Below are 18,055 nucleotides of genomic sequence, written 5' to 3'. Positions count from 1 at the left end.
GGGAGCACAGAGCCCGTTCCCTGGCAGTGGCACGAGGCCACTACACAATCAGTCACTTGTCCAGATCCTAATCCAGCATTTCCTCTCAGCATGACCACAAAGTCTTGGAGGGGTGGCTCTGATTGCCAGGCTCTGGGGTGGGGGTTTGGGGTGTTTGTCCCAGCGTGACCTGCCAGAGGACAGGCACTATAAACCCTCCCAGTGCACAGCCACAGGCAGCAGCCTGGCTCCACTGAACATCACCCCAGCCAGACTTCTGGTTCAGTGGGAAGCACAAGAGCCCTGCACAGAGACAAGGGCATCTCTGCTGCCTTCACCTCCTCCAGCTCTGACACACAACTGCTGCAGCCAAAACCTCCCCTCCACACTGCTGCCCAGGCTGTTTTTGACAAGCACCTGCAGCTTCCTGCCTTCAAGGGCCCCAAGAGGAACAACAGACAGCTTCTACTTTTATTATTACAGTTTAACACAGTCGTGGACAGAGGAGAAGCAGCAGGAACCAACATGCAAAGCAATTCAAAGTCCCCGGGGGCTCGAGGAAGACCACCCACAGCTCAGCTCCTGTACCTGCTCCCAGCAGTGTCTCTGGGGGCCCTTTCCCTCCAGCTGCTGCTCTGTTGTGCCCCAGAGCGGGACGAGGTCATGGCAGACACCAAACCTACACACACAGAGAGGAGAGGACTGGCCTGGGATTGTGTCTCGATGAGTCAGGTCCATTGTCTGACTGGAATCCAGTACACTCCAACCAGGAGGCCGCTTTAATCATCACAATATCCTGAGCTGGAAAGGAGCCACAAAGATTATCAAGTCCAACTCCTGTCATCAAGTCCAATTTCTTAAACGTTGTCTGTGCCAACAGGGAGAAGAGAGATCCTTCAGGAAGAGGTGCTGGCTTCCATAGCAAGTCAGGAGATGAAGCTCAGACATTTCACCACAATTTTCTTGTGTCAGAACTGGCATCTCTTGGAGCCAGCAACTCTTCTAAATGCCTGCGATGGATGTCGAGGCCAAAGATTTCCACAGCACTGGAGAAATCTTTGCCAACACGTAGAAATGGATGTCCCCATGAAGGAAGAGGTGCATCAGGCTTGGCTGGCCCTCACAGACAACACAACAAACCCCCACCCACCTGGTGTGCAGAGCCATTATGTCCTCCTGCACCTCTTCCTTTGGCAGGCCTCCGCATCCGAGCTGCACGAGCTGTCCGAGTCGCTCCCCGAGGACGAGGAGGAGGAAGGCTTCGACGTGCTATAGTTCATGCTCAAGACCCAGCCCAGTTTGTTTTGCAGCACCTGCTTGAGTCCCGGGGGCAGGGGCAGCACCTCCAGCGTGTCCACGTAGTCGGGCAGGAGCTGGCGCAGGCGGAAGCAGCACAGGTACTGCAGGGACGTGCAGCTGGCGCAGGACCGGATCACCTTCATGCTGCTCTTGGCCGCCGTCGAGCACACCATGGGGTAAAACTTCTTGTTCTGCAGCTTCGTGGCTGCCACCCCTGCCAGGGCACAGCACCAGGGAGGGCATGTTAGTTTAGACAGAGGGATCTCCCCCCTCTCACCTACCCCGAGCCCTTGGGAAAAGCTTTCTGAACTCCCAATCTATTAAACAAGAAATGTGATCTTCCCCCCACTCACTTCACACCTTGGTCTTCTGCTTTCTCAGTGTTTTCTGCTGCAGCCAGGCTCGAGTTCCTCCCACCCCATCCCTGGCTCTCACCTATGCACTTGCGGTTCTTGAAGAATGTGAGCGTCCCGTGCCACGTGTCCAAATGCACCCCAATAATGGAGCCCTGGCCAAACCTCGAGGAGAAGTTTGTTTTGTCTCCCTTGTGATGCAGCAGTCCTGAAAACACACCCAAAAAATGGCATTCTGTGGAAAACCTGCACTCCAGGAATTCATCCCAACTCCCATGCTGCTGGTACAGCCTCGCTCAGTGCCAGAAACATCCCTGCACTGCCTGATCCTTGCCCTCCCATCCCAGAGTGGCTGCTAGAAAGGGGAAAGTTGTGGTTTTACAACTCCAGCACTGAAACCCCGAAGTGGTGATGTGACAGTAGCACCCTGGTGCCCTGGAGGGTCCCACACCAGGTCTAAGGGCTCTGCAAAACACGGGCCAGGAGAGACGCTCCAAGGGCTGTGAGCTGTCGGCAGCTGCTCTGGTGTCCTTAATGAAGGGATTCACAGGTCTGGGGGCACCTCTTGGGCTACTGCTGCCCATCCAGCCCCCCTGTCTGTGTTACCTGTGTAAGAGAGTCCCCAGCTGTCCTCGTCCTTGCCCAGCAGGCTGCAGAAGGTGTGACGGTACTTGTCCAGGTTCACATCGGACGTCCCAATTCCCACCATCTGGGAGGCAAAGCAGGGAGTAAGAACACAAGCTCAGTGTCTTTTCAAGTAACAAAACACAACCACATTCCACCTCCAGTTCTTCCCTCCTCTTCTTGGCTCAGTCCAAAACACCCAGAGGGCTTGGTGAAGCCAAGTCAGAGGTTTCAGGGTGGAGCTGAAGGCTCCCAGCTTCAATTTCCTAAGTGAGGAGGCCCAGCTGAACTGCTGAAGAAGGTCACTGTCCTGTTCATAGAGTCATGGAATGGTCTGAGTTGGAAGGGACCTTAAAGCTCATCCCATTCCACCCCCTGCCATGGGCAGGGACACCTTCCCCTATCCCAGCCTGCTCCAGGCCCCATCCAGCCTGGCCTTGGACACTGCCAGGGATTCTTCTGGGCACCCTGTGCCAGGGCCTGCCCACCCTCCCAGGGAACAATTCCTTCCCAATATCCCATCCAGCCCTGCCCCCTGGCAGTGGGAAGCCATTCCCTGTGTCCTGTCCCTCCATCCCTTGTCCCCAGTCCCTCTGCAGCTCTCCTGGAGCCCCTTTAGGCCCTGCAAGGGGCTCTGAGGTGTCCCTGGAGCCTTCACTTGTCCAGGTGAACACCCCCAGCTCTCCCAGCCTGGCTCCAGAGCAGAGGGGCTCCAGCCCTTGGGGCATCTCCGTGGCCTCCCCTGGGCTCTCTCCAGCAGCTCCATGTCCCTCTGCTGTTGGCCCCAGGGCTGGGGCAGCTCTGCAGGTGGGGTCTCACCTGAGGGGGCAGAGGGGCAGAATCCCCCCCTCCCCTGCTGCCCACTCTGGGGCTCAGCCCAGGGCATGGGGGGGGTCTGGGTGCACATGACCAGGCTGTGTCCAGTTCTCATCCTCCAACACTCCACGTCCTTCTCCCAGGGCTGCTCTCGATCCATTCTCTGCCCAGCCTGGATTAGTGCCCTGACCCAGGTGCAGCACTGGCACTTGGCTTTGTTGAACTTTTTTCCCATGGCCCCACCTCTCCAGCCTGTCCAGGTCCCTCGGGATGCCCCATGTCTCCCCTCCAGGGTGTCACCTCCCCACACAGCTGGGTGTCAGCTCCAGCCTGGCTGAATGCCCTGATCCCATGTCCATGTCCAGTACTGGCCCCAATGCCAGCCCCTGAGCAATGTCACTTGTAACTGGTCTCTGTTGACTCCACCTCTTTGCGTGTGACCATCCAGACAATTCCATGCCCACCAAGTGGTCCCTCTGTCAAATCCATGTCTCTCCAGGTGAGAGATACCATGCAAGGCAGCAACAAATCCTTTGCCCAAATTCAAGTAGATGAGATCAGTTCCTCTTCCCTCATGCACCAACACTGCAACCCCATCACAGAAGGCCACTGCATCTGTCAGGCAGGATTTGCCCTTAGTGAAGCCCTGATGGACGTCATCAACCGCTTCCACTTTTTCCATGAGCCTTTGCATAGTTTCCAAAAGGATCTGCTCCATGACTGCCAGGCACAGAGGTAAGACTGGCCAGCCTGTACTTCCCCAGATCTTCTTTATTTCCCGTTTGAAAAATGGGGGTTAAGTTTCCTCTTTTCCAGTCACTGGGAACTTCACCAGACTGCCACAGCTTCTCAGATATGACAGATAGTGGCTACACCACTTCATCCACCAGTTCCCTCAGATCCCAGGGATGCACCTCATCAGGTCCCCAGGCACTTGTGCACTTCCAGACAGCCTCAAACCTGATCTGCTGTGGTAGAACTGCATCCTCCCAGCTCCTGTCCAAAACCCTGGGCACTTCTGTGTGCCCCACACGTACCATGTCAGTGCCATACACCGGGGAGGTCATCTTGATCTCCCAGAAGTGCTGCCCATCTGCCAGCTCCTTGTTGCCGCGGATGGCGGCCGTGCCACAGCTGTACTCCATGTGGAAGTTCACCTTGCGGTTGTCACACGTCAGCAGGGTGGCCGTCGACTTGTTCAGGTCATCCCACACCCAGTCGAAATCTGTTGAGGAAGCACAGAGGGGACAAGGATGGGCAAAGACCTTCAGGGAACTACCACCAAGCCAAAGCATGGGTGGATGTTTGTTTTGAAGGCTGTTAGTGGGGTTGTTTATGTTTCTCTTACAGTTTAAGAGGGTAAATCTTAGGCTGTGCACATCAGAGAACTGCTTGAGGCCTGAACTATTCCACAGTGCCCCACCAGGGATGGACAGTGCTCCAAAGCTGGCAGCATTCACCAGGCCCAATTTTGGCTGACACCAGGCAGAGCCTCCCTTCTCCCCGCACTCCTCACGGGATCAAGGGATGGCTCTGCCATGCCACAGGCTCTGCCAGCCAGCCCAAGCCCACTCTGTGCTCTGAGCCTGGCACCCCACCAGCCATTGCAGGGATCAGGAGGGCCCTAAGCACCGGCTCTGTTTCACCTGTGGCCTAAGCCGGATCAGAAAGCAGGTCCCAGAGGTGAGAGCTGATGCTGTCACAGCTCAGCCCTGAGCCCTGGAAACATGACAGCAGGCACAGGCTGGTAATCCCCCTACAGCCTCAGGAAGTAAACAAAGGAATGCTGGGACAGGGACGGGACACTGCAGGGGCCCCCCCAGCCCCTTACACTCGTCCTCCTCGCCGCAGCGGCAGTCGCGGACACGGTGCAGGGCGTGCAGGCTGGAGCAGTAGGGAGCTTCACTTTGGTTCTCACAGTTGCAGTAGGACTCTCCAGTCACAGGGATGGCGCTCGGGATGGAGGGAGACAGGGAGGAAAACTCCGGCTCCGAGTCCGAGTCGCTGTGCTGCTGGGGAGAACAGGGAATGGTCGCTGCTGGGCATCCCTGGGCATGGGAGCTGGGCTGGCAGAGCTCCCTGCGGGCTGTGCAGGGACATCCCCAGGCTCATGTCATGTCCTGGCCTGTCACACAGGGAGGCTGTGCCCGTGGCATTACCCTGCTCTGGGACATGGGCAGTGCCTGCTGAGCTGCAGGGACCTCTCAGCACTCTGCGGTGCAGGTACGTTCTTTGTGCCTGCTGGGAACAAGGAGCTGTCACAGCAGGGTCACAAGCCTGGAACACACATTTTGAAGGAAATTCTGTGCTGAAGCTTTGGCTTTCACCAGGCAGGTTCCAGCCATCAGCAGAGCCAAGCACTGCTCTGGAGAGGCTGTGAGGAGCCTGGGACACACAAGGGGGAGAAGGGAGAGGGGGCAGAACAAAGGGAGCCAGTTGAGCAGCACGGCTGCAGCTCCTCAGGCCAGTGCTGCAGACAGGCCCACGGGGAACCCAGGGCAGGATTAAAGGGCTTTTGTTTACATTCATGAACACAAAAACCTGATTTACTGTTCCCCAGTGCCAAGAGACAAAAGTGATCCTGGACTAGACACTGTGGGAGTCACAGCCCAGTTTCACCCCTGTGTTATGGTGTTGCCTAAGGGATTCTCTTATCACTGATTGCAGCGAGTTACTCTAGGTTTACACACTGCTCAGGTGTACCTGCTTGTTATTCACCCCCAAGGTAAGGGGTATTTAATGACAAAAATCCTTTAAACTCATGTTCTTGCAGCTGTGTAAGACAGGGAATTGAAACTACTTGGGCTTACATATGTACTGCCCAGATCTCCTCTGGCCTGCAAACCCAAGAGCTTGGGTTCTGTCTTTCCTAACTTCTTACTTCCCTAAGTACTGCCACCTGGAAATCCTGTCATTCCCATGACTGCAGGCACAGAAAACTGCTCGATTTCTGGGAGCACAGTGCCTGGGTTTGGACACTGTGCTCTGGCAGTGGCCTCATGGCTTCAGTGTGGCCCTGAAGCTCCTGGAGCAGCTCCTTGTGTCCCCACCACTACACAGGAAACTCAACTCACACACTCAAGTATTAGGGAAAAGAGGGAATGATGGCAGAGGCAAATCAGTCACTCCTTGCCTTGTTTTACTCCTGCTCTCCCTGCTGTGTTCCCATCTCCAGCACACCTGGACCAGCTTCAGAAGTGATGTTCACATCACAAAGCAGAAAATGTGAGGAAATCTCAGTCTGAAGACACTGTCCCACAATCTCCACTACCATCTCTAAGGGCCTCACAGCCCAGGAGGGAGCACAGCGAGCCAGATCAGGGAACAGATCCACTTCACACACTTATCTAGAGCTCTACTTCCAGAACAGTATTTAAAAATATTGTATGTACTTTATGTATGACACACCCATTCTGTGCTTAAAAAAGCATTTTGCTTAGCATCAATACTGACCATTGTTAAATCCTTTCTGCTTTTGGCCAGTTCACACCTGATATCAGGGAAAGGAAAACGTCCCCAGTGCCACCCAGTGCCACCCAGAGCCCCCCGAGCCCAGCCTACCTGCCCGTCGGAGTCGTAGCCCCAGCCCCGTGCACCGGCCCGGCTGTCGGCCTCACGCCGGACCCCGCTCAGCACAAAGTGCCAGGCCCGGCTGCTCCGCGGGCGCCGCGCCATGCTGCTCCCAGACAGGTAGGCTGGGGAAAGGGACACGAGGTTACACTTCTGCCACGTCCCATGGCCACTCCCTGGGTCACCAAACCCCCCAGGGGGACTAGCACAAGATGAGCTGATGCAAAGGAAGTTCCAGCTGCATCAAGAGCCTTCGCAAACTTCACCCGAACTTCTCTTTCTCCACCTAGGGTCAACTCCTCCGTGAGCCAGGTGTTCAGCTGGTCCCTAGAAACACTCCCAATATGCAGTGGTGGTGGCAGCAGCTGCCCCACCGCAGGAATTGGATCCAGCCACCACCTCTCACCTGGCCTAAGAAGCTTCAGGGCTGTCAGAATCACAGAATTGTTTGGGGTGGAAGGACCTTCAAGCTCATCTCGTTCCACCCCCTGCCATAGGCAGGGACACCTTCCACTAGAGCAGGCTGCTCTAAAACACGGCCTCCCTGGTGCCCAGCGACCCTTCCGCAGCTGTCCTGGCTCTGGCCACCTGCACTGCCCCAGCCCCACTGCAGCCCATCTGTCTGCAGGGAAGGCTGTCCACCTGCAACTGCCCTCTGAGCGAGGCCTTTGCTCTCAGTGCTTGGAGAGGAAGCAAAACCACTTTCCTGCTCTGGAGGGAAATTAGGCTTGTGACAGACCTGTCCCAACTTGCCTCAAGGACAATAGGCAGAAGGGAAGCAGCCGCCTGTCTCCCAGTCCAGCAGGGATGTTGTTCAGAGACAGACTTCCCAAGGCTCCTTCCCAGTGGACAGCTTGACAGGCCAGCCCAGCTTCCAGCTGCCACACAGGAGCACTGCACTGGATGTGACAGGGAAACCTCAGCTTCCAATCTCACCCCCCTGAAGTTTATCTTTGCAGAATTCAACTCCCCACCAAGAGGCACCCGCAGGGCTGTAACCCTTGAACCCTCTCCCTCAGCTCAGTCCCAAGCCAGGGCCGGCCATAAAGCTCCTGGCCCTGTTCCTCCTGTGCCTCAGTCACCAGCAGGAGAGCAGCTCCTGGAAAAGCAGGACAGGCCAAGCCACAGCCGGCTGTGCAGCTGCCCATGGATGCTTTGAAGGGCTCTGGAAATCCCACCTGCTGGAATCACAGGGCTCACACAGCCATGCTGGGAAAGGACCTAAAATCCCAGCAGAAACCCCTTCTCCAGCTTTGTTGGGCACCCACAGCAGCCCAACAGAGCAGCTCTGTACCCCAGGCCCTTGCTAAGGCTGGGCTTTAGAGTCAGCACAGAGATCCCAGTACATGATCCAGCACCGATGGCAGAGTCAGTCATGGAATCATTATGGCTGGAAAAGACCTCTTGGATCAACGAGTCCAACCATTCCCCCGGCACTGCCAAGGCCACCAAGTGCCACATCCACACAGCTTTTAAATCCCCCCAAGGGATGGTGACCCCAGCACTGCCCTGGGCAGCTGTGCCAGTGCCTGACCACCCTTCCCATGAAGGAATTTCCCCAATATCCACCTTGCCCCTCCCCTGGCCCAGCCTGAGGCCGTTCCCTCTCCTCCTGTCCCTGTTCCCTGGCAGCAGAGCCCGACCCCCCCCGGCTGCCCCCTCCTGTCAGGGACTTGTGCAGAGCCACAAGGTCCCCCCTGAGCCTCCTTTGCTCCAGCCTGAGCCCCTTTCCCAGCTCCCTCAGCCGCTCCTGGGGCTCCAGCCCCTTCCCAGCTCTGCTCCCTTCTCTGGACCCGCTCCAGCCCCCCAGAGTTTTTCTTGCCCAGAACTGCCCCTAGGACTGGAGGTGCCTCAGCAGTGCCAGCGCAGGGGACGGCCACTGTCCCGCTCCTGCTGTCACACCGGTGCTGCCACAAAAGCCCCTCACCCCTCAGGGGCCCTGGGCCGCTGAGGCCTTTCCGCGGGCCCGAGGCGATGCTGCGGCGTGACCCGCGCTACCCCAGCACTTCCCCAGGCACCGAGCGGCGCGGAGGAACCACGGCAGGCTGCCCGACCCGGCCCGACCCGGCTCCCTGGCTGCGGAAGCAGCGGTTCCACCGAAGGCGCCTACCGGAGCCCCAGCTGTCCCGGTAGCTCAGGCGCGGCCGGACAGGACAAGGCCAGGCCAGGCCAGGCCACCGCGCTTAGGTCGCACAACCCCGGCCCGCCCTGAGCCAAACCCCAACCCCCGGCTCCCACCTCCAGCCCGTCCCTCCGAGCCCCCCGGCCCACCTGCCCGGCCCTGCCCGGCCCGGCGCTGCCCCGGCCCGGCCCCGCGGCGCTCTGACCTACTTTCCCCTCCCGGGACATAAACAATCCGCTCCCGGCACCGCCCCCCAGGCGCCCATTGGCTGCGGCCGCGCCGCGCCCCTTCACCATTGGCTAGGCGCCCTGTCACTCACATGCGGAGGAGGACGGAGGGGGCGGGATCTGAAGAAGCCCCTCGCTATTGGTTGTCCTGTGTGCCAATCGCCGGGAAGCGGCGCCATTGGGCGGCCGCTCGCGAAGGGAAAGCACTAAGCCTATTGGCTGATGCAAGGGGAGTGCGAGGACTGGATTGGCTGCGGTGCCCTGGGGGGCGGGTTCTCCGGTGAGAGCGCGGCTTGCGATTGGACACAGTTCCTGTCAGTCTGAGGGGGCGGGGCTGTGGGCCGGCGGAAGGCGGAAGCGAGGGATGCGGGGAGGCAACATGGAGGAAACGGCTGGGGGTGAGCGGAGCAGCGGCCGCGGCCTGGAGGAACCGAGATCTGCGGTCTCGGTCTGGGGGGGCCCTACTCGCCTCAAGGGGGACGTCCCGCCCGGAATGCCCAGGCCTAGTGCGGGGTTAGGACCCGGTCCTGTGGAATTCCGAGGTGCTCGGGCCGAGCCGGTGCCGCGGTGTTGGGCCCGACTCCCGGTGAGGGGAGCCCCGGGCCGGGCCGGGGTCCCATAGGCGGCGGGCCCCGGTTATCGGGAGGCGACGCTGAGCCTTGCCAGAGGCCCGGGCTCGACTCCCGCGGAAGACAGCGCCGAGTAACCGGGCCCGGCGCGGGGCTGCCGCTGTCACCGGGCGGTATCCCGGGAGCGCCTCGCTGCGGGGCCCCGTCTCACCCCTCCCCGGCCCCCTTCTCCCCCCCTTCCCGTTGTGGGGCCCGTAGCCTTTACCGTCGGCGGAGGTGCGGATGAGCTCTGCCATGGTGCGTGCGGGCTCCATGCCACCGGTGCCGCTGGGCTGCCGGGCCAGCCCCGGCGCCTCGAGTCCGTGCCCGGTCGTGACGGGGCCCCAGGTGGGCGGGTGGCGTTTGCCGGCTGTGGCTGGAGCCCCCTGTGCTGCCCCGGGCCGGGGACAGCGGTCCCGAGCGCTCCCTGCTCCAGGGAGCTGAGCCCAAAGCAGAGCCGGGAGCGCTGACAGCACAGCAGGGAACGGCAGGAAGGCTGGAGTGGAGCGTGGGACTGGCAGGAAGGGACTGGTGTGGCACAGAGGAAGGAAACGCCAAGGGCCTGAGCTCACCAGCAGCCTCTGGCCATGCCCGGGCTGAGCCTCACGAGCCCGGTGCGTGTTTATTGCTGTGCTGGCCAATGGCCACTTAGGTCACCGGGACAAGCCTTTGCTCCCCACACACACTGTTTATTGCCATTGTTCTTATTGTCCCTTTTCTGATGACAAAAAGCCCGTGGCACATCCACCTCTTCTTTCCCACTGCCTTACACTGAGGTGAGACCTCACCGGGGCAGCAGCTCCTCCTGAGGGGCAGCTCCCATCTCTGGGACAGGGACAGGGAACGGCTGGAGCTGTGCCAGGCAGGGTCAGGCTGGAGATCAGGGAAAGGTTCTTCCCCAGAGGGTGCTGGGCACTGCCCAGGCTCCCCAGGCAATGGGCACGGCCCCGAGGCTGCCAGAGCTCCAGGAGCATTTGGACAGCGCTGCCAGGGATGCCCAGGGTGGGATTTGGGGTGTCTGTGCAGGACCAGAGGTGGGACTGGGTGATCCCTGTGGGTCCCTTCCCACTCAGGATGTTCTGTGACTCTGTGATGCCCCTGCAGACAGAGCCAGCCTGGCCGGGGTGCGGCACATCCTGCTGGTGCTGTCCGGGAAGGGCGGCGTTGGGAAGAGCACCATCTCCACCGAGCTGGCCCTGGCGCTGCGCAGCGCCGGGAAGAGGGTGAGAGAGGGTTTGGGGTGCTGAGCTCTGGCTTTTCCCTTCCAGCCTCCAGCTGGGCTGGGTTTTGCCCACCCTTCCCATGTGGGTGTGCTGGGTGGGCAGTGTGTGGATTCCCTGGGAAAATGCAATTTGTGAGAGTGTGATCCAGCTCAGGTACCTGGATCAGATACTGCAGTTCATTTCTCTTTTATCTGTTCTCTTAAATCACCCAATATTTGTTGTTGAAATTGGCCTGAGATGTGACTTTGCTCCTTTGTGGTGTCACCCTCGCTCCCTCTGTGGGGTGAAGTGGGTGAGCTCAAGGACTCTTAAAATGGGGACAAAAAGTGTGAGCAGGAGACAGACTGAATCCCCCGAGGATCTTATTAAAAGCTCTGTGCAGCCAGTTCTGGCATAAAGCACTTGGAAACACCCAGGAGATGCTCCTTGGGGAGAAGGAGGTCGGGAGGGATGTGAAGGGTAAAGCATTTGTGTTTCAAATGTGGCTGCTGAGCTGCAGAGGCTGTTGTGGAAGTGCTGTGAGCAGCCCAGAGCTGGGTGCTTGGGGTTCCTGAGCCCAGCGTGCCGGGCCTGTCCGAAGGGCTGTGCCTGTCCCCAGGTGGGGATCCTGGACGTGGACCTGTGTGGCCCCAGCATCCCCCGCATGCTGAGGGTGCAGGACAGCGCCGTGCACCAGTGTGACAGCGGCTGGGTCCCCGTCTTCGTGGGCCAGGACAAGGCCATCGCCCTCATGTCCATTGGCTTCCTGCTGGAGAGGCCGGACGATGCCGTGGTGTGGAGAGGACCCAAGAAAAACGGTAACACCGGGGTTTGCTGCTGGTGAAACCTTCTGTGAACGCTCCTGGAGGTGCTGCTGCCTCCTGGAGATGTTATTCCTTGGGGGAATGAAGCTCCAGTTCCACAAGGGTGGGTTTAAATCCCTCACATGTTGTGCTGACAGACAGCCTTGTCCCCTCTCCCTGGGTCCCTGTCCCCAGGGCGCTTCCCAACTCCTGTCCCACAGCTCCCAAGTCACCTGCTGAAACCCGTTGTGGTTTGGGGTTTTTTTTATCTGCCCCTTTTATTTCCATAGCTTTGATCAAACAATTTCTCACTGACGTGGCCTGGGGGGACCTGGACTTCCTCATCGTGGACACGCCGCCGGGCACGTCCGACGAGCACATCTCCACCGTGGAGGCCTTGAGGCCCTTCCAGCTGCTCGGAGCAATCCTGGTCACGACACCTCAGGTAGGACACGGGGCTGGAATTTCTGGCAGGCTGCAGGTTTGGAGGGGGGAAAAATGCACGCCAGGTTTGCACAGGGCTGTCTCGTTGTACACATCTGCTCTGGAGCCGCAATCAGTGTGCACAGAGGGATCCCCAGGTCCTGTTGTTCCCCCTCAGGCTGTGTCCGTGGGGGATGTGAGGCGGGAGCTGACGTTCTGTAGGAAGGCGGGACTGCGGATCCTCGGCATCGTGGAGAACATGAGCGGCTTTGTGTGCCCCCACTGCTCTGTGAGCTCTCCTGACCTTATTGTCCAGCCTTGGGGCTCTTGTGGGCTCTTCCTTGTACTAGTGGGGTGCTGAGCCTTGGGTGGCAAATCGGGAAATGCCATGGGGGTGATGCTGTGAGCCAGGGAGGGGAGACGCTGCCAGCTCTGGGCTCTGCTCAGGAGCACTGGGAGAGGGCGGGGACACAGCGAGTGCCTGGGGCTGGAGGGTGGAGGGGAGCTGGCTCTGCTCAGGGCCTGGCAGCACCTGCCCTGTCACACGGGGCTCTGGGCTTCCTGACTCACTGCTCATTCCTTCAGGAGTGCACAAACATCTTCTCCAAAGGGGGAGGTGAGGAGCTGGCCAAGCACGCCGGGGTGCCCTTCCTGGGTGAGTGGCTCTGCTCAGGGTGATCTCATGGTGCTGTGGGAGGGCTGAGCACAGAGAAGGAGCATCAGGGAAGGCAGGTGGGCTGGGCTGTGAGCCCCAGGCACCTGGGCAGAGCTGAGGTTTGTGCTTTGCTTCTCTGCCATCCAAACTCCTCACATTTGGCCCCTGGCCCTGCTGGGCCACAGATGGTGATGCCACATCATGGTGACAGAGTAAACAAGCCTGGAGCTCCATGAGAACCATGTTGGAATGTCTGGAGCCTTCCTGAGAAATGGGGGCTGAGGGCTGAACCCTGTCCCTGGGACAGGGGATCAGAGGGGATCAGCCCACGTCCCTGGGCTGGGATCAGAGGGGAGAGCCCCTCTCATGAAGCACCAGGGTGAGGTGGGATCTTGGGCCCAGAGGAGGTGCTTGCAGGTGAGAATTGTCTCCTGGAGAGCTCTGGGAGGGCAGTGGTTGCTCTTCCCTACCCCTTTCCCTGGAGCTGACCCTGGCAGTGTGTTTTTGATCCCTGGCTGCAGACCCTGGCCGTACAGGGAGGGAGCTGAGCTCTCACCCTCCTCTCCCCTGTCCCACAGGCTGCGTCCCCCTGGACCCCCAGCTCAGCCAGAGCTTGGAAGAAGGCAGAGACTTCATCCAAGAGTTTCCCAAGAGCTCTGCCTTCCCTGCCTTGACTCACATTGCCCAGCAGATCTTGGATACATCGCAGAGGAGCTCCTGAGGAGGGTGTGGAGCTGGACTGGTGCCAGGCTGGCAGCCCCAGCAGTGGGAAGGGGCTGCAGGAGCTGTTTAACTCAAACTGTCTCACTGGGGGGTGTGAGGGAGGGAGGGAGAGCACAGATTGCTGCTGGCAGTCCCAGGGGGAAGCAGCTCCATCCCCTCAGACCCAAAGAGACTCTGGAGCTGCTGTGTCAAGCGCTGTTCTTCCCTCAGCGATCCCAGACGGCTCCAATCACCTGGATGGCGGCTCCGTGTGCTGCTGCCTTCTCCCGCTGCCCCTGCCTGATGGATCACACAGGGCTTGCTTCAGTGGCTGGGTCGTGCTGGGTGCTCCCATGTGGAGCCAGGCCAGGCCCCTGTGCTCGGAATTCTCGGCTCACTGGTTCCTGACGGGCGGTGAGGGCACGGCATGGGCTGGGTGTGAGGAAAAGCCTTCGGGAGCTGTCTGGGAGCTGCATCCCATCGTGCTGGGAATGAGGCCTTGGGGTCTGCCAGGGATGTGTGACTCAGGAATATTTTTCAAGGTTCCAGGCAGTAAACACTCTTCTTAAAATGCAGGTCTGTGACTTCTGTTCTTCCATGGCTTCAGGCCTCGCTGTAGCTCTGAGTCTTGGCCCGTCACGTGCATCAAGGTGCTTCCTGCTTTTCCCTGGTTTCCTTGCTGGAATTCAGCTGAATCTCTCCTATAACAGCATCAGGATCCAGCCTGTCCCTTGTCTTGCTGTGAGCTGGCCCTGGCAGCCCTTCATGGGATGCTTTGCCACAGCTCTTCTCCAACCCCAGCCTGGGGCTCCTCTGTGTCCCCAGGTGGTTCCTGCTCCATTCACTTCCGAGTGTCCCTGCACCTCTCCCCATGGGCTGCTGCTCCCGTGGGACCTGCTGTCCTCCTGCAGGCTTGAGTTTAGCTGGGGAAGCACATGAAGGCCTTGCATCTTATCTCCCTCCCTCCTGGACTCTGAGGCCCTCCTGCCTGCCTCCCTGTCCACCTTTGGGACTCACCCTCACGGTGAGGTTTTGGGAAGATGGGGAAATACTGCATTTCCACCAATGAGGCTGGATTACAGCAGGCAGGAGAGCAGGAGCAGCATCCACCCCTGCTCCCGCTGCACAAGGACCCACACCCGAGCAGGTTTCCCTTCATGCAATTTTCCAGGAAAATTTTGTCTGACCTTTGGACACTTACCTGGGATTTGGAGAGCCAGGCAGTAGCACTGGAATCTCTCAGGGCTGTTGGCTTCTGTGGGATAGCTGGGCATTTCTTGCTCCCTCCCTGGGAACGTGCCACCCACCCAGGGCTTGCAGGAAATGCCGGGAGCCCCCAGGAGCCTGAATCCCTCACCCTGAGGGGCTCTGGGGAGAAATCCCGGCCGGGGGCAGCACGAGCTTTGGAAAAAACATAACTTACAAGGTGGGTTGCAATAGCTCCAAAGGTTTATTTGTCTGCTGCCATTTATCAGGTGAGCAACGTGTGGCTTTCTGTGCCCTGCCTACACCTGCTGCTGCAAGGAATCATTACAGCAAGTCCTCTGCCCCCTTCCCTAAGCTTGGGGGGGCTTTTAGGATTTCTCCACTGCTCCATGGCAGGAAAACTCTTTGTTTTGTCTCATAAAGGTCCTGGCCTGGGCAGGGCTGCCCCTTGCTGTGGCTGCAGGACTGGGGGTGCAGCATTCCCCCATCCAGAGATGCTCCTGCTGGGAGCTGGGAGCAACCATGCTCTGCCCTGGGGGCTGCTATTTAAATATTAAGGGACTGAAATACTCAGTTTGAAGCCCAGGGGGCTGGTGCCCATCCAGCATCTTCTGAGCAAGGCGGCTGCTGGAGGTGCTCGTCTGGGGTGGCCACAGAGCCCCAGCTGCTGCTGCTGCCCCGGGGAGGCCGGGCCAGGGCCAGGGTGGTGGTGGATGAGGGTCCCTGGGGGGGCCAGCCCAGCTCAGCAGTGAGCAAAGCTCTCCTCAGCGGTGTCGCGGAGGTCCAGCCCCGCCAGGCCCGGGGGGTGCAGGCAGGTGAGGTTGTTGTAGGTGTAGATGGGGACATGGGTGTCGTCCCCCTCGGCCACCGACTGCACGAAGCGCGGGACCACGGCGGGGTGCTGCAGGGAGAAGTCCCGCAGGCCCTTCAGCGAGCAGTTGCAGTGCCAGGTGTTGCCCCCCAGCCACAGCTGCTCCAGGGCGAAGGGGGGGCGCAGGAATGCCACCGAGAAGGTCTCCAGGGAGTTATTCCTCAGGCTGAGGTAGCGCAGGTTGGCCAGGGGGGAGATGATGCTGTTGTCCAGTGTCTCCAGCTGGTTGTGGGAGAGGTCGAGCCAGAAGAGTCTCTGGAGCGGGCTGAAGGTGTCCTGGGAGATCTCCAGGAGCTGGTTGGAGGAGAGGAAGAGGTACTCCAGGTTGCTCAGCCCCACGAAGAGCTGGGGCGAAAGGTGGCTCAGCCTGTTGTGCTTCAGGTCGAGCTCCAGGAGCTCGTGCAGTTCGCTGAAGCTCTGGTCCTCGATGAGGGAGATGCTGTTGTGCTGCAGGAAGAGCCGCCGCAGGCTGGAGAGCCCGGAGAAGGTGTTGGCCCGGATCCTGCCCACGCAGCTGTGCTCCAGGTGGAGGCTGTGCAGCTTGGTGACCCCCTTGAAGACAAAGTCAGGCAGGACCTTGATGCAGTTGGCAGACAAGTGCATCACGGCCACGTTGTGCAGCCCCAGGAAGGCCCCGGCCCTGATGTCCTGCAGCTGGTTGTTGTTGAGGCTGAGCACCTCCAGCTGGCCCAGCCCCTCGAAGGTCCTTTCCACCAGGCTCCGGATCCGGTTGTGCCCCAGCTGCAGCTCCTCCAGGAACTGGAGGTCCTTGAAAGTCCTGGGCCTCAGGCTGGTGATGGAGTTGGTGGACAAGCGCAGGACGTGCAGGCTCAGGAGGCCCAGGAAGGTGTCCTCGTAGAGCGAGACCAGGCGGTTGTGGGACAGGTCCAGCCACCGCAGGGACTTCATGCCCATGAAGGCGCGGGGCGCGATGGCGTTGATGTGGTTGTGGTTCAGGTACAGCTTCTGCAGCTTCTGCAGCTTGACAAAGATGTTGATCTTGATGCCCTTGAGCGCGTTCCCGCTCAGGTCCAGCTCCTTCAGCTCGGTGAGGCTGCAGAAGAGCTGGTGCTGGAGGTAGGGCAGCTTGTTCCCAGCCAGGATCAGCTCCCTCAGGTTGGGCAGGTCATGGAACACCCTGTCAGGCAGCACCACCAGCGAGTTCCAGCCCAGGTTCAGGTACCAGAGGTTGGAGAGCCCAGCGAACAGCCCTTCCTCCACCTTGCTGAAGTGGTTGTTGTTGAGGCTGAGGGACACGAGGTTCTGGGTGTGCAGGAAGGTGTGCGGAGCCAGGTGCTTGAGGCGGTTGCGCTCCAGGTGCAGGTGGTAGAGGCTGCGCAGCCCGTGGAAGGCGTGCTGCTCCACGGAGCCCAGCTGGCTGCTCTGCAGGTCCAGGAAGTCCAGGGCTGATAAATTCCTGAAGGCAGCGGCCGGCAGCAGCGTGAAGTTGTTGCCGTCCAGCCACAGGGCTTTGGCGTTGGGGGGCACGTCCTCGGGCAGGCGCGTCAGGTTGCGGCCGCTGCAGAAGACGTTCAGCTCCTCGCTGTAATCGTCCAGGCTGCAGGCGCAGGGGCTGGGGCAGCGCGGGCCGTCCCCGTCCCCCGGCTCCTTCGGGGGGTCCCCCCCGGGGGGCTGAGAGGCTGCAGCCAGCAGCAGGGCCAGGGGGAGCAGGAGGGGGATGCCTGCTGGGGGGGTGGAGGAAAGGGGACGCTGTCAGTGCAGGGCTGTGGCTGCTCTAGGGGACACCCTTGGGACACCCTTGGGACCCCCTGGCCGGGTGCCTGCACCGCTGGGGCTGGGGAGTGCGGGGGTCACTCCCCAGCCCGTTGCACACACGGGGCAGCTGCAGGAGTTTTCAGAGGCTGGATCCCTTGGGAAATGGTGCAAGATCATCACCCCCCCCTCCTGCCACAGCTCTGACCCCTCAGCTGCAGGACCCCCCCAAATCCATCTCTATATTGCAGCAGCAGCTTCTCTCTTTTACAGGGAAAAGCTCCCAGACCCCTCTCCCCTTCCTCGCCAGCTGCCCCCCTTTGACTCCCTCAGCCCTGCGGGGTCTCAGTACCACGGCCCCCGCCCATCCCTGCGCTCCCCATCCGGGCTCGGGCTCTGCCCTGCAGTGCGTGCAGCCCCCCAGGCAGCTCGGGGCCCCCCAAAATGTCCTGTTAGCAGTAGAGAAGGAGCAGAGGAAAGGGTGATTGAAGCTCGGGCAGAGTCTCAGCTTGTGTCCCCCCCCCCCCCCCCCGCCAGCCCCAGCCTGGACGGGAGCAGTTCCAGCCTTACCTTTGCCTGTGCTCATGGCGGCGGGCAGGGCAGGGCTCCCGCTCCCGCTCCGCTCTCCGGCCCCTCCGACTGCGCAGGGATGGATGGAGCAACCACCTTGACGCCTGTCCAGCCGCCCGCCCGGCCGGCCTTAACCCCACTGCTGCTGGCCCGGGCCGCGGCCGAGCCCCGGGGACAGCCTGGCCGGCGGCAGCGGCACCGGCACGGGCTCCTCGCTGCTCTCCCGGCTCTGGGACTGCCTTTAGGGCAACTCGGCAATGGGGCACGGAATGAGATGTCCAGGAACGTGATGGGGGTTCTGCAGAGGGTGGT

The 18,055-nt window shown here is 60.3% G+C and overlaps 3 protein-coding genes across 9 annotated transcripts; 1 reads left to right on the top strand and 2 right to left on the bottom strand.

Annotated features, from left to right (window-relative positions):
- Nucleotides 1-429: 429 nt before the first annotated feature.
- SPSB3 (splA/ryanodine receptor domain and SOCS box containing 3) lies at nucleotides 430-10,081 on the bottom strand. 7 transcript variants are annotated; one of them, XM_032125938.1, is made up of 8 exons: nucleotides 9,825-10,081; nucleotides 6,633-6,766; nucleotides 4,903-5,083; nucleotides 4,109-4,296; nucleotides 2,238-2,340; nucleotides 1,714-1,839; nucleotides 1,130-1,492; nucleotides 430-780 (listed from the first exon to the last, which is right to left on the bottom strand). In XM_032125938.1, the coding sequence occupies exons 1-7, from the start codon at nucleotides 9,871-9,873 to the stop codon at nucleotides 1,146-1,148; spliced, it is 1,128 nt and encodes a 375-aa protein (XP_031981829.1). In that variant the 5' UTR covers nucleotides 9,874-10,081; the 3' UTR covers nucleotides 430-780; nucleotides 1,130-1,145. The 7 variants fall into 7 exon arrangements, with proteins under 7 accessions (XP_031981829.1, XP_031981828.1, XP_031981830.1 ...); XM_032125937.1 differs by having other exon boundaries at nucleotides 430-1,492; nucleotides 9,825-10,080; XM_032125939.1 differs by having other exon boundaries at nucleotides 430-1,492; nucleotides 4,903-5,080; nucleotides 9,825-10,080.
- NUBP2 (nucleotide binding protein 2) lies at nucleotides 9,297-13,958 on the top strand. Its single transcript, XM_032125951.1, has 7 exons — nucleotides 9,297-9,388; nucleotides 10,703-10,821; nucleotides 11,420-11,618; nucleotides 11,894-12,048; nucleotides 12,205-12,315; nucleotides 12,612-12,681; nucleotides 13,260-13,958. Exons 1-7 carry the CDS (start codon nucleotides 9,355-9,357, stop codon nucleotides 13,400-13,402), a joined length of 831 nt encoding a protein of 276 aa, XP_031981842.1. The 5' UTR covers nucleotides 9,297-9,354; the 3' UTR covers nucleotides 13,403-13,958.
- An 852-nt stretch (nucleotides 13,959-14,810) lies between these two features.
- On the bottom strand, nucleotides 14,811-17,844 carry IGFALS (insulin like growth factor binding protein acid labile subunit). Its single transcript, XM_032125928.1, has 2 exons — nucleotides 17,744-17,844; nucleotides 14,811-17,145 (listed from the first exon to the last, which is right to left on the bottom strand). Exons 1-2 carry the CDS (start codon nucleotides 17,757-17,759, stop codon nucleotides 15,332-15,334), a joined length of 1,830 nt encoding a protein of 609 aa, XP_031981819.1. The 5' UTR covers nucleotides 17,760-17,844; the 3' UTR covers nucleotides 14,811-15,331.
- Nucleotides 17,845-18,055: the final 211 nt, after the last annotated feature.

This window comes from Corvus moneduloides, chromosome 16 (assembly GCF_009650955.1).
Source record: "Corvus moneduloides isolate bCorMon1 chromosome 16, bCorMon1.pri, whole genome shotgun sequence".
In the NCBI taxonomy this organism is placed as follows: Eukaryota; Metazoa; Chordata; class Aves; order Passeriformes; family Corvidae; genus Corvus; species Corvus moneduloides.
Note: the sequence above shows the minus strand (reverse complement) of the source record. Positions and strands in the feature narration are given on the sequence as shown.

Excerpts from the sequence above, each read along its gene's own strand:
- NUBP2 (XM_032125951.1), top strand. The coding sequence starts at position 9,355 with ATGCGGGGAGGCAACATGGAGGAAACGGCTGGGG. Across the intron at positions 12,049-12,204 it reads TCCTGGTCACGACACCTCAG|GCTGTGTCCGTGGGGGATGT; the intron begins GTAGGACACGGG and ends GTTCCCCCTCAG. Across the intron at positions 12,316-12,611 it reads TTGTGTGCCCCCACTGCTCT|GAGTGCACAAACATCTTCTC; the intron begins GTGAGCTCTCCT and ends TCATTCCTTCAG.
- SPSB3 (XM_032125938.1), bottom strand. The coding sequence starts at position 9,873 with ATGGAGCCCGCACGCACCATGGCAGAGCTCATCCGCACCTCCGCCGAC. Across the intron at positions 4,297-4,902 it reads CTGCGGCGAGGAGGACGAGT|ATTTCGACTGGGTGTGGGAT; the intron begins GTAAGGGGCTGG and ends CTTCCTCAACAG. Across the intron at positions 2,341-4,108 it reads CGGTGTATGGCACTGACATG|ATGGTGGGAATTGGGACGTC; the intron begins GTACGTGTGGGG and ends TTTGCCTCCCAG.